Here is a 14712-nt window from a genome sequence, read left to right as displayed (position 1 = left end):
CAAGACAGCAGAATTTGACCTCTGCTGTAGTTCTCTGCTGTGCTTGCTCATATAACTAATGCTTTGTGTAGCTGGAAACAATACCAGACTTTTGAGACCTTGAAGTTCAGCTTTGTGTTTACAGTCTGGAGATACAAGTAATAAAAATTCTTTAGTGGAAGAAATAAAATAGTAATTAAAAACACTCCTCACCTCATTTGGTTCAAGACTTCTCTGGTAGAATTTCGATAGAGAAAATAATAAAATTTCATTTTACTACATAACACAAATGTAGAGGATTGCTGTGGATGTTGAGGTTAAGATCAAGACTCTCTCTCTAGACATTGCCTGTTTTTAACTATACTTCATCGTGTCTGTTACTTTAATGGTATTTAAACTGCAAACACTTGGATCATTGCAGCACCCTATTATCTCAGAGTGCTTGAAAGAGTGCATGTGCTAGTGTTAGAAACCATTTTGCAGCTCATTTTATTCTAGGAAGTGCTCTGTTTTGGCTTTTGACAAAGCTCTGCTTGAAGTGAGAAAGCATGTACTTTCCTGTGTATGGTAGCGATTAGGTGGACAATCATAGTGTCACTGTTCTTTCATACTGACTGTCCACCATTAACCCTTCTTTCCTTTGAATGCAACCTGCTTTTAGTAAGATAATTTAGAAATCTACATATTTGGAATCTTGACTGTTATTTTCACACAGTTTAAGAGCCCTTTAATAACAACTTTTCCTCTGCCTTTGATGCAGAGTTCCTAAAGCAACTATGGGAAGTTTGAATCATTAGGATTGATTGGGCGGAATTAGTAACCAGAGGCTACACCTACATGAGTGTTTTGGTTCAGCAGTGCAGAGCAGTTCTGAATCCATTTGTCTTCATTTCCATGCATTGGCTCCATTTGCAGCATGCAATGCAGATTTCTTCTAAAGGACTCTCCACTAGAAGCTGCACAAGTGTGTACCAGATATGCTCATAACCCTACCAGGAAGGCAAAGCTTCCAGTGTTTCTTTACATGGATTTGAATTGCTTGTGGCATGGATGTCTGGACCAAGTCTAGACTCAAGTAAAAACCTAAAGATATATAAATAACGTAGATGGAAATGTATCAGTACTGGTTGTTTTGATCAACTCCTACCGCATGAAATTACTTGCTAGTGTAGATATAGGCACATAGGGCTCCAGGCAAAACATCAAGCAGACATACAGGCAACAAGAAAAAAAGAAGTGGAGAGGGAGAGAAAGCTGTGCAGGCCTGGGGAAAAGGTCTTCAGCAACTTTAAAAAAAAAAAAAGAAAAGTAAGTAGTTTCTTGTACGTAGGCAGTGCAACAGACCCAGTCCTGTCACAGTTATACAGAAACTGTTCCAACTGACTGTTCAGAAGTAAGGAACTGTCAGTTCAAAGCATTGCTAGTCTGAGATGTAATTGCATAATGAATCAAACACAACCCAAAATGCCATGTAACAACGCCCACAAAAATCTCTCATATTTTGGAACAAGCAATAGGTGCTGTATGACCTGTATTAAAAATCTGAATAACACCTGCAACCTCGCTGCTCAGTGCCTTCCTGTTACTACAGATGCCTAGTTTTGTACCTGAGGGGTCAGGGATGACAGGCATAGTTATTTGACAGATGCTGACTGCCTGGAAGAACAGAGGCCCTCAGGCAAACAAGTCCCTTTCTCTCCTGTACAAGAGGCTGCCTCTCTCTCTAGCATCCAGCATTAATGCAGCAACTTCTCAGTTGTCGCTAGAGTGAGGGCAGGACAAAAGGAAATATCCATAATTATATTGTCTCAGTATATTCTTAATCTAATCAACTACTTGGGAGAAGTAGAATTTTGGGGGTGATCTCTTGCTCCAGTTGCAGACAGGGTGCCTCAGCCATTACTGTAAATAAAAGTCGGAAGGCGAGAACTTCTCTAGAGGGATCCTGCAGAGGGTTGCCAGTACACATTACATTGTCTTAATCACACAGCTGCAAATGCAGACCATCCAGTAAATTTAACAAAACTACAGTTTTGTATTAATTGCTATTCTGGTGCTGCAGTTATATAATTATTCTTTTCCTAGCATTCAAAAAAGGGAGTTTGGATTATAATATACTTTGCCGTCTACATATCATAAGTCCTGAAGCAAGTATCGCAAAGTCCAGTTTGGCTCTGAAAAGTTACCGTAAATATAGTTTTTATTTTTTGTTCGTGTGTTTGTGGGAGTGTACAGAATTACAATACATTCAGCCACAACATCTCTTAACCCTTAGTTTTCTAAACTCAGTCTAGACCTGCATATGCAGTCTGGTTTCTGACTACCTGCTGCACACCTATCTAGAAAAAGAATACTTCATCCTTCCGCAATCTAAACAGCAAAGATCCTAAAGAATACAAAAGGCTAAGAATCATTAGTGATTCACAACCCACAACATCTTATTTTTGCTTCTAGACCTCTTTTGGATCTACAATGCTAACAGAGTTAGAAAACCCTGTCAAGAACTCTGTCAAGAAACCTATTCACCCATTAGTAAGACAGGGATTTGGAGCCAAGATATACTTCCAAGAAATGCTGACATACTGTGCTAACATATACCACGTATTTCAATTACTGAAATGACTGAAGTGCATTAAAAAATAAGCCTGTGCAGTGAGCAGTTCTTTTTGTACAAGTTAAACCTTTTCTATGCATGTTACTATGTTTTGTGTTTGCTTATAGCAGTCGTAAGATCCTTTTTTAAGACCATCTCAGACCATATGCTCAGCTGGACTTTGTGTATAGATTATAAGTCTATCCAATCTCTTGCATCTGCATAATTTTGCAGCTTGGTTGATTTTAATGAGCAGCATTGCCTGAAGATTGGTGGCACCACTTTGCCTACATTATCAATGTGCCTTCCTTATCACCCTACCAGCAACAGTCCTCAGAGCAGGCCGGATGCTGAAATCATAGGGGAAACAAAAACAGCCGAAGAATTTCCAAGCCACCTCAGCAGCAGTGAAGAAAGCACTGGCAGCTGGTCCCAGCTAGCTAACGATGAGGACAACCCTGACGACACAAGTAGCTACTTACAACTCAGCGAGAGATCCCTGAGGTACCCATGTTGTCTGTTCTCAGTATAAAATATGATCTAATTAACCAGGACAATGATCTGGCTACCATGTATCAGGAATGAGGGTCAACAGCTCGAGATCTATTCAGAATACTGTAAAGAAACCCTAAAGACAGAGTTCATCTCCTTCATTTTAAAACAGGGAAAAAATTGCCACATTCTGGTTCTCAGCAGGACTTTTTAGTATTGTAAGCAGCTAGAATCAGACAAAGAGAAAATTTCCTGACACTACTCAAGTGCCTCAGTCCTGCAGTGAAAGGGCCATTGGACAAGCTAATTGCTGCAGTCTTTCCTTTTCTGTATTTGCTATTTGCATAATGTTTATTTTGGCATTTTCTTAGCTGAGATTGATGAGACTGATGTTCCCACCAGGTATCTCTGCACCAAGAGCAGAGATAGAGCCTTGATCTGCTTAGAATGGCACAAGGGAGCAGATTAACAGAGGATAACAGAGTTCTCCTTGGGTAGGCATAAATTCGAGAGCTCCCATTGCAGTGTGCTGCTTTTTGTTGCAATTCAAGTCAGGACATGCGTTTAAAAATGTTATCTAGTCCTTAGAGTTTATATAAAGTGATGTTAGTTTGACTTCAGCCCTTTCATGACTTCAGATTGAGCAAGTTTTTTTCTTAACATGCGCTTAGATTTGGTTTTAAAATACTGTAAAGTATTTACATCTTTCTCTTGGGTATAAAGATGACAAAGAGGGAAGTTAGTATAGTAAAGAGCAAAGAAACTAAAGAGTCTCTGTCAGAGACCACTGTTGGACAGCTGAAAAAATAGTGCGCAAAACCTTTCTGTCAGCGTGGGTGAACATTCATGCCATTATTATAATATCAACCTTTAACAAAGTTCTTGGTCTGAGAGAGCTAATGTATTGTGCCTTTTGGCTCTGCACTGAAACAGAAATTGCTATAGCAAGTCTGAATGCATGGCATGCTGACACTGACTCAGAAAAACCTAATGGGGAAAAGAGCTAATCAATCTTTCTAACGTAAGGAAAAATACTATTAGTTGTTTTTCTGGTAAAAATTAAATGGTTCAATTTGGCTTGCTCACAGAACTGGTTTGTGCTAATTCACTTGCAGCCAGCAAATTCACAACCTGTTCACAAGACTAATACAATATCTGCGTAAACATTCACTATCAATTTTATAATGATGTTATAAAGTGAACTGGTACTATTTTTTCCAAATATTCTCAGATGTCATACTTGATCCTTATGAAAAAGCCAAGGAGAATACTTTTTCTTGTTACTGGTCCCAGTGAGCACTGGCCATAATAAAAATCTCAGTCTTTCAGAGTAGTCAGAAACACAAAGGCCTGTCACTGGACCTGCAGGTTCCATCAGATCCCTAATAGTATTTGAGGTATGATATAATACACTGAAATTGCTGCTGGTTACACGCATGGAGTCACCCAACAGGTAAGCAGTATGATGGGCAACCAAATGCCTTGCTATAACTCACCATGTTCAGAGGTATCTGAATCTCTGCAGGTTTTTCCAGGGCATCTCTATACCTGGTAATCCTTTTTGAGGATTCCAAGGATTCTTTTCAAGTCATGCAGACTCTTTTTTTGTTTGAGGCCAAATGTTCATTGCATAAGGCATTCACACGAAGATAGTCCACTTTTTTTTTATTTCCTCTAGTTTAAATCACCACTTGATACATGCTCTATCTAGAACTATTTTTATAAAAGCCTCATTATTTTGAGCAGATTAGTGTGCTTCATTCTGGGAACCACTTCCTGAGCGGATAGGATTTTGTGGAACTCTGCATAACAAGTGGCACCTCTTCACTTCGCTTTGTACATACATAAATTACAAAAAAGATGTATGGGAACATGTTCAGTGCAGCTTGGCACTAATATCTAAACTTTTGCTTTGTCAGCAATGGCAACAGCAGTACTACTAGCAGTCTTGGCATTATGGACCTGGAAATTTATCAGGAGAACGTGCCATCTTCTCCTATGATTAAGTAAGTAGTCACTGAAGTGAGACTTGATGTTTAGTCCATCTTTAACTGCAGATCGTTTACACCATCTAAAATGTGCCAAGCCCTGCTTTGCACCTGCTGCTGAGCCTGCTGTTAGCTTCAGAAAAACCACATGAAGGTTTCTGTGCAGAGTGATAACACTAGAGAGTGAAAGATTACAGGAAAGTTCACCCAGGCAGATCTATCAAGAGAGCGTGGATCCACCAACTGCTCTGCCTAAAAGACAGTTTGCTGTGGTATGGATTTCTCATTGTGCTAACTTGCTTCTCCCAGAATCTTCAAATATTATCAAAACTACTGTAATAGCAAGTAAGGTCAAGCAAATAAGGATCTATTAAAATCAAGGGGAAAAAAAATCTGATAGCGTTCATTCAAATAACAATAATCATTTGGCCCCAAGTACAGCTTACCTATTGTTTCTGGGCATGTTTCTACTGGGCATGCAATTAACTTATCAAGAGATGTATAAGTACCTACTTAAAAGATTCTGACACCCTGAAACCTGCCAGCTGGTGAATGTCACAATTTGGTCAGGACATGGTCATTGCAGAAGTGTACAGACCATGTGTCAAGTATTGAACATGGGATCTTTGTGAAGTCAGTGATATCAGAAAATCTTCACAGCTTGTTACCAGACTGTACTACAACTACCCTGCTTTTTTTGCAAAAGGCTCTTTTTTTGTACGAAATCTGGGCATTCATATTTCTGCAGTTATGTGCATTCTCTCTCAGCTGACGATTTGTAGAATAACCCTGTTAAAACATTGCAAACTTCACAAGTAGACAGTGATACCTCCTGCATACATTTCTAAAGATGACCTCTTTCCTTAAAATTTCTGAGGAACAAAGGGATAAATTTTTGATTCCCATTGTTAGCTTTCAGGAGTTATTCTCAGCTGTTGGTCCGTAGGCATGAGAAGCTTGTACTTCCACAAATCAAAATCAAGGCACAGAATACATCTGCTGTTCAAACAGAAAACTGAAAAAAGCCTGATGGGAAGGAAGTAATTAAACACCTATGATTCTAAGTCATGACAAACCATGCTGCTATTTTATTTTTTCCTCTCACATCTTGCAGTAACCACCACATGAGAATATATAATCTTGATTCTTTGAAGCCTTGGGGGAGATTCTGAAATCTTGTTAATGAGGGTGATAAAGAGAGCGATAAAGAGTAGTGTCCTGTGCTAGAAACAAAATCTTATACCTGCAGTGTTCCCCCTGATTGAGGGCAGGATAGGACAGCATGGAAATGTGTACTGCAAGTGCTATCCCTCCACAAATTGTGAAACACATGCAAGAGCCATGACAGTAATAGTGAATTTGAAGTCCCTTGCCATATATACATAAGCATGGATATTGCGTGCAGAAATGGAAGCTGAAGCAGTGACTACATGCCGGGAGTTTGTTTTCTGTAGTTTAGGAAACAGATGGTACACAAGAAATTAAGATCTTTGGAATTTTTTGCAAGGTATAAACAGAATTTGTTTATCCAAACAACTAATACATTTAAAAAAAGCAGTAGTTGAAGTAATTGATAGTTATGATTGTATTTAACTATGAAAGATAAAAGTAGAAAGCAAAGCTGGAAAAGATTCAGCCAGGGAGTATAGCACTGCAAAATGAAGGCATTGGAAGTTCGGTATTTCCGCACAGGTTCTGAGATTTGCTGCATCTTACCATAATGTCATTTACTTGTCATTATGAAAAATGTAAAGCTGCATAGATCCTGGTGAAATACAATACACAGCGCAACCATTGCAAATACTCTGTCCTATTACAGGAAGAATGCTGCAATTCCCATAGCTTTTCCTGATTTACAGATAAAAAAAAATGAAAAACATTCAGCATTTCATTATTCCATCCTATGCAACCTTTTTCTTGCAGTTTTCTAGGTTTTACATTGGGGGAGAAGTTTATCCATCATGAAGCAATGTTGTAGACTGTTCCTAAATATCACTAATAAGCTTTGTTGTTATTTGTTTCTAAGTGAATTAATAGAAGAAAAGGTTTTCCATAAAGAACAGACAGAAAATACAGAGGGTAAGTTGAACCGTATCAATTGAAGCATACGATTTGAAGTTAACACAAGTAATTGCACAGTAACTGTTGGGATTATTTTTCCAGAAAGTACTTCTGGGCTTTCAGTGGGAACAGCTAACTGTCAAAAGGACCTATTGGTCATAAACTTTGATCTGGAACCAGAGTGCCCCGATGCAGAGCTGCGAGCCACCCTGCAGTGGATAGCTGCTTCTGAACTTGGAATTCCAACCATCTATTTTAAGAAATCTCAGGAAAACAGAATCGAAAAGGTAGTATTTACAGAACCAGGCGTACTATTAAGTCATTTTAATAACAGTAGTAGTTATGACTTCTTTAAGTTAGCAAGCTTAACAGAAGATGCAAAAACATCTTCATTACAGCAAGATGGCAATGCTACTGTCTATTACAGAAAGAGAGGAGAGGATTAAATGTGTCAGAATTGAAGGTATGTGAACTAGTAGATTGTCCATGGCACAAGAAATAGTATCATTAAGAGACCTTCTCCAAAGCCTCTATAACATGCTTTGATGAATCTGTTCACTTTTTCAATGATGTAAGTATAAACACCCAAGTCAGAATTAACAGAGAGCCCTTTATGTGGCTGCATTTGAAAGGTTGTAGATGGCTTATGTAAAGTTTAAGCATGTAGCTTAAAAATCACTTGCTTGTGGGCATCTCACAAAGTTCTGCTACTTGGTGACAATAAAGGCTGACTGCGATGTGAAGACATTAGCTGGTTTTAAGATTGCCAGCTTTGAAATTCCTTAGTTGTTATGCAGGTTCTGCCTTGCCTGCAACACTGATTAGGGCAGCCTCAGGCAGGTCTGAACTTGTGCCTGGCTGTCCATAAATTGTTACATCTGGGGATATAGCAGGGCATCGCAGGGGCCTGGCACTTTCTCCTACATTTATGTGAGATCCACCATGGCCAAAAGCAACGGCTTTATAGTCACTTTGTGCTCGTAGAAAAGGATTACTTATCACCAAGGAATGAGCCCACTGCTCAAATGTACAGAAGAGACTAACTGCAAAATACAGAAAGATAACCTCTATTAGCTCAGGTTCACTGTCTAAAATTACAAGATTACAAGGCTTCTGCACCAGAGCTGATGGAAAGCTCAGAAGACAGGCAGAATGGACCTATCTGTGTAGGCATATCCTTGTTATAACTACCCTGAGAGACAGTTTTAGTCCAGGCAGTGACCAACCAGTGTTTCCAGTGGAGCCATGTTTGCAATCACATCTGTTACTTGGCAAATTGGGCTGAAAATTGAAATATTTTGCATCATTGATGGAAATTATGAAGCACCTCCCCTGGCTTAACAATAAAAAAAAGTATTATGTGTGCCAGTACCCTTTTGCTCCTGCTCACATGTAGCTCAGCCTCTGCCATTTTGAAAGCAGAAGTCCTATTCCAGAGAGAGGCAGACAGACACAGACTACCAGAACAAAGAAACCTTTGAGATATTAGTCGAAGCCAGAGCACCAAGAGCAACACTGAAGTCCAAAATGGTAACAAGAAGTGCAGACTGTTCCTATTCCTAAATGATTCACTAAGTGCTCCATTGTAGATAACCCCAAATGACACCCATAGCATTCCAGGAATAACCAGAACAGCCCCATTTCCAAGGTCAGCAAGAACATCTCCAGCCTTACGGCTTTCAAAAAGTGCTCCAGAATTCCAATCAATTAAAAAAAAAAGTATTACAAATCAGTATTTTGGTCTTTTATGGGAAGATCATTTTGAGTAGCAGAGATATTGTTTGATTTTCTTGAGTACATGCATTTGGGAATCATAAACATAATTTAAAATGCATTCAGCAGCAACAGTCCAAATTGCATCTAATTAAAGAAACAGCTGTCAGCTTTACCCATGTGCTTTGGCAAACAGCTAATTCAATTGCAAAAGTACACTAGAGAATAATGAAGCACATCCTGCCAACAACAGTGCTTTTGGAAATCACGTGCCTATTAAATATCATTAAAATACATATTAAAAGTTTAGGCTTCAGTATGTAAATAGCAAACAGCCACACTAACTAGAGACCATATTTTCTCACGTGGTTTAGAACTGAAATCATAGAAGGAGCAAGCTAATTAGATATTGATTTTGAATTTCAAAGAAATCGAAAGCTTTGATTTTCATTTATGTGCTTCAGAAAAAAATGGGACCAGATGTATGACACTGTGAAGCCCTTTCTTAAGTATAAAGTGGACAAAATCCATGATTTTTTTACAGCTGCATAAGAATATATATTTAATCTCTGGTTGATCTGGAAGTTTAAAAAAAAAAAAAATCAAATACAGATGCTTTCTGTGATTCAACCACAATTGTAGAAAATGTGACAGAAGTTTACCCAGAATTCCCTCTTACCAGTACTATGTGAATATTTAAAAGACTATTGGATGTATATGTGGAAATACAGAAAATTAAATAGAAATTAAAATATAGGTAATGGTAACAAAGTGCATTTTTTTTTTTTTATTTTCTTATAAAATGGATAGTCACACTTCCATTATTTTCACAGCGAGTTGTTGATAAAGGAAAGCTGTGATCCTTTACCAAGCTCACTTTCACTGTTCTTAATTTCATTGCAATAAATAAGAAATAATTGCTGAGAGCAGCTCATCTAGAAAACATCAAGATATGGCCAGTCTTTGGGGAGCTAGAGAACTTCAGAAATGAAGTTTTATAAATAGAAAGAACCTGTATGTTGCTATGTGATGAATTGTGTCCACTCCCACTCACAGCAGTGCATTTTCAAAGGATGGTCTGTGTGTATTCATTTCACAAAGCATTAGCAAAACATTAAGCAAATCCTGAGCATGTTTTGATTCGGTTTTTTATTTAGTTTTCAGATGTTGTGCAATTAGTTCAACGGAAGTCCTGGAAAGTGGGGGATATCTTTCATGCTGTGGTGCAGTACTGCAAGCTCAGTGAGGAAGGCCAAGTGGCGACACCAAGCCTGTTTGATTGGCTCCTCGAATTGGGTTAAGAAAGTTCAATCTGTTCAGCATTTTTGTTTTATTCCAGTTTAAATAAGCAGTGGTTTGTGTAATGCTCCAATTTCTGAACATCACTGAATAAAATGAGCAAAGATATACAAACTAGAGAAACAGCACAAGCCTGTTCCAGAACTGAACAAGAAGCAAAGTGAAACCAAGCTGTATTGTATCTTTCTGTATCATGAGGGACTCATGACACATTGTGCTAGAGGGTGTACTGTACCAGAAGGTGATGGATTTTTTTAGCATTCTGAATTAATGGACTACACAGTAAAGGCTTAATTAAGTGTCTAATATGTTCCACTTTCATCAGTTGTTTTAAATCAATCAGCTAAAATGGGATAGTACACCAACATTCAGTTTTAAATTGCCAATATTTTTACAGCTTAACTATTAGAGCCAGAGTGTGTTCCAGGATGCCTAAAGGTACCCATATCCCTAGATATATAATTTTTTTTATTTTTTTTTAAATCCCCATAGCCTACTAAGGGGTAAAAACTTTTGAACACTTGCAGTTAGTCAACACAATAAAAAGCTGCTGAAAACACATTGTAGTTCCCTTCCATGTGATTCTCTTCCATAACCATTCCCGATGCTTATCTTCTTCTCCTCAAGGAAATAAAACCTAGACTCTCAGTTACTACCCTTAAAAAACTGACTCCTTTTCACTTGGAGGCAGTGCAGTTCAGCATAGTTACACATGGTATGTCCCTGAACACAGCTCTGCAAGCCAGAGCAGCAGATTTCTAAGCCCTGTCCTGCCACAGACCTGCCGCATGACCTTGGGCGAGTCATTTCACCTCTGTGCCTCAGTGTCCCTACCTGATAAAAAGGAGTAATGATTCAATTGTTACGTGAAGTGCTTCTGTTTAAAGCACTATATAACATGCTACATATCAGTTAAAAATCAGTGAAGAAAAATCTTATTTTAATTAAATCAAATAAATTGTTACTAAGGTGAAGAAATGCATATTTGAATACAGTACCATCTCATCATAAAAATTTTAATGTTAATTTTTGTAACTTCCAAGAAAGCAAAATGATTGTTAAAATTTCAGCAGACATACTTGTTCATTTTGGATATAAGTGTTTGGACTACATGTGATACTTCACATTACTAGAACATTTGTATAACTGTTTGATAAGATAATCTATGGTATCGTCTTGTTGAGATGATCTGTTCGTATCACGCATTTAGTGATGCATTCTCTTGACTCTGCCAAAGAGATTGGTTTTGAATTTAAAGATAATTATATTTATCACATCACAGCTCTTCTATTATTTATTTCTTTGATAATATTTATCTTTCACCTCTCTCTACCTAAATAGCGTACCATAAAACATGCCTGCTTTTCCCAATAAAATATTTAAGAGATGTTTTATTTTCCATATAACAGTATATGCTTCTGTAATATTTCTTGGAAAATGGGAAAAAAACCCTATTCTTTTGCACTAAATATTTTTGAAAATTTTAAAATAGTTTTAAGTAATTTATGAAAGAGCCATATTCTCAATTTTATCTTTAAAACCATTCCTAAACTTGCATGATTGCATCACTCATTATGAAACACAAATTTTTAGTGAATTAAAATCTAATGTGGAACATTAAGCAACATGACTAATCTACATCTACTCTGCAGCGTACACAAAACAGTGAAGGTTGCTTTACTGTGAGATAAAGGTCATTTTATTGCATACACTGAACACTACTGTGCAGTCACTGGGTAGTAACTCCCACTAACATGAGTGGCAACTCCGAATGCTCAGCATTTCTGAGGCTGAAAGTTAATAAAAAGCACCAAGTATTATAGACTTAAAGTGCTTTGACTAATAAATGGGAAAGTGTTTTTATTTTTAAACCAAATACAGTTAGTGTCAGTATACAAATCTTTGCTGTGATAGAATAAATGTTTACTTATCCTACAAAGCACAAATATAATGACAGAGTTGTAAGTGTGATGCAGTTTCTCTGTACAGTAGTTCTTAATGTTGCAATTTATTCAGAAATAAATTTATGTTATAATGTGTGTCCTCTTTGCCTTCCTAAAAAGTTCATCATGTACTATGGAGTTTTTGACCCATTAAATAATATTTGCTTGCCATCCCTGTAGCTTCTCAAAGCTCTGCTTTCGAATGAAAATCTTGACCCATGGCCCTGACTAAAAGAAGTCAGGGCAAGCTCCAGATCTTACCTCAGCATCAAAGCTACAGCTTTACTCAGGTTCCACAATTCATTCAAGAGGTACAAGGCAAATCATAACATTCTAAGTATCACAGTAGAATAAAGAGAAATTACATGTTCATTTCTGTGAACTAACCCTCAAATAACTCCCAACAGAAAAATCTCTGCAAGTGCTCTCTCTAGCTGCTTTTAGTACTTGCAAAAGCAGGCAGGTGGGTCGGAGACAGAAGTTCAGGAATTTCTTCTGCTTGTTTAAGTTTGTACAGGTATTTACTGCACTACTGCCTAAGTATAAAGGCATTTATTTCTGCTTCTAAGCCAAAAAGGAAACCAACACTTAGCTGAGTAAATCAGAACATGACTTGTCCACCATTAAAACAGGCTGAAAAAAAATAAAGTCAAAATTAAATACACATAAATAAGAACATCATACTGCATACAATTTTAGGTAAAAATCACAGAGCAAGTTATCTGCAGTTCAGCCTCTCTGTATACATGAGCATGATGCAGGCTGTTAATACCACGAGGGTGCAAAGAGAGTGGCTGCTCACTATCTTCCCCAAGACAAACTAAGACCCAACAGATGGAACTCACACAAGTCAGATTCAAAGCAAATAAAAAAGGTTTGCACAGATGAGAGGTTACAATACTTGTACATAGGTTCAAGTGGGAGCTGATAGGTACTTGAAAAAGATACACCACAATTTACTAAAGACAAACCCCATGCGCCACATGAGACACCCTGGGCATCAGAAGCCACCCGTGGGAACAGCAGAGATGTTTGCCTCAGCACCTACCCAAGTTAGGGCTGCCCCGCTTCCCTTTTCATCCTCCAAGGCGGTTTCGGGAGAAGGTGCCTTTCACCCTGGAGCTGACTCTACCACACACTTAATGAACAGTAGAATTTGGCCTGCACACACATTAATTCAAACTCAGGAGAAATTACCTATTGAAAAATAAGTATTTAAAAACTTCATTTTTAGTTTGGCTTTGTTTAGGGTGCTTTTAATGGTGGGATCATTAGAAGCTGAAAAACTATAATCTGCTTCAATTTTGTCATACCACCAAACATTTTCATAGTGTTTTTAAGGAAATTAACCATTTTATTGGCATCTATGATGAATATGGTCACCTGTTTACAGCCATCCTATTAAGTTCAGCAGGTAACTTCTGGAGAGGCCGATTTTACTCTTTCTCCAGTTTCATGCAGAGCTGCATGACAGACAAGCATAGGAATGTCACCATGAATCCTGTACTCTGACTTTCAAAATATTGGGGGAATAAAAAAACAACTAAAACCAACAACAGCAAAAAAAAAAGCAAACATTGAAATATAGAGCCCACATGAGCTACTTGATAAAAAGCTGAGAAGGAAAGCACATCCATACTAGCCAATTTAATAATTTTAATTCAAGGCAGAACAATTCCTAAGCCTTCTTTAAGTGAAGGTTAAAGCAAACTCATAATGCTACTACTTTAATTTTTCAAATCCACTCATTATGTCAAACAGGCCTTCAGAAAACAACTAGCAGCTGTACAGCACTCAGCAGGACAGTTAAATTAGGCAGCTGGACTATCAAACTAATTAAAACAATTTGCCATGAAGACAGATCTGGCTGATGGATACTCTTCCCAGCTTCTGCCGAAATTTAGGCAGTAAAGTGCAGCAAACTGGAAAATATAACCAAGCTATATAATGGTGGACAACAAATATAATCAAGGATGTATTTCATATCCTTTCAGTAGCTACCCAGGAACTGCAAATGACAACAACAGAAGGAAGCAAATGAGAAATTCTCACAAAATGCCACTTTTAAAACATGAGTGAGCATGAGTATTATCCTCACCTATTCAGAGAAGAATTTGAATCTCAAGAGATACAGAAAACATACTTCAACAGTCCAAGTACACATCATATGCTTACATGGAAATCCTTGTCTTGTAAAACCCATGTTCTGTCCTGGAGAAGTTACATGACACAGGCTAAGGGCTTCTTTCCCAGAAAAACACACTTGCATATTTATAGAGGTATATGATGGAAGAATGCGGAGGTCTAAAGGACAGAAACAATACATCAAATATGATTTCTACAGTCAGTCCTTACTAAAGCACACTTCAGGAGTCTCCGGAGGTCATCCTTTTCAATGAGGTCACCGTGAATCCAGTTTGCCAGGGCTTCAGGATAATGTTGAAAACCACATCCCAATCCAAACACCCAAAAATTAAAGTAGCCGCTTGGAGAGTGTAAAGTATGTAGAAGGCAAATGTTTTTATAAGATTAAAAAGGCACCAGGCAATATGGCTAAAACATACACATATGCTAGTTTGGTAGTGCAGAGACTGAAGTGGAATTAAAGAAAGAGATCAAGCTGCTACCAGAGACACGGAATGGT

At 37.8% G+C, this 14712-nt stretch overlaps 1 protein-coding gene across 6 annotated transcripts in view; it reads left to right on the top strand.

Annotated features, from left to right (window-relative positions):
* SPHKAP (SPHK1 interactor, AKAP domain containing) overlaps positions 1–12164 on the top strand; it is a 72297-nt gene extending 60133 nt beyond the window's left edge. For 3 of the 6 annotated variants that reach the window (XM_030494861.1, XM_030494866.1, XM_030494862.1), the window contains 5 exons: positions 2897–3076; positions 4984–5070; positions 7079–7131; positions 7216–7400; positions 9984–12160. In XM_030494861.1, the coding sequence (XP_030350721.1) occupies positions 2897–3076; positions 4984–5070; positions 7079–7131; positions 7216–7400; positions 9984–10127 (649 nt within the window). In that variant the 3' untranslated portion in view covers positions 10128–12160. Of the gene's footprint in view, positions 1–2896; positions 3077–4983; positions 5071–7078; positions 7132–7215; positions 7401–9983 lie in introns of all 6 variants that reach the window. The other 3 variants (XM_030494860.1, XM_030494864.1, XM_030494865.1) reach the window with 3 other exon arrangements.
* The last annotated feature ends 2548 nt before the right edge of the window (positions 12165–14712 follow it).

Source organism: Strigops habroptila, chromosome 8 (genome assembly GCF_004027225.2).
Source record: "Strigops habroptila isolate Jane chromosome 8, bStrHab1.2.pri, whole genome shotgun sequence".
In the NCBI taxonomy this organism is placed as follows: domain Eukaryota; kingdom Metazoa; phylum Chordata; class Aves; order Psittaciformes; family Psittacidae; genus Strigops; species Strigops habroptila.
Note: the sequence above shows the minus strand (reverse complement) of the source record. Positions and strands in the feature narration are given on the sequence as shown.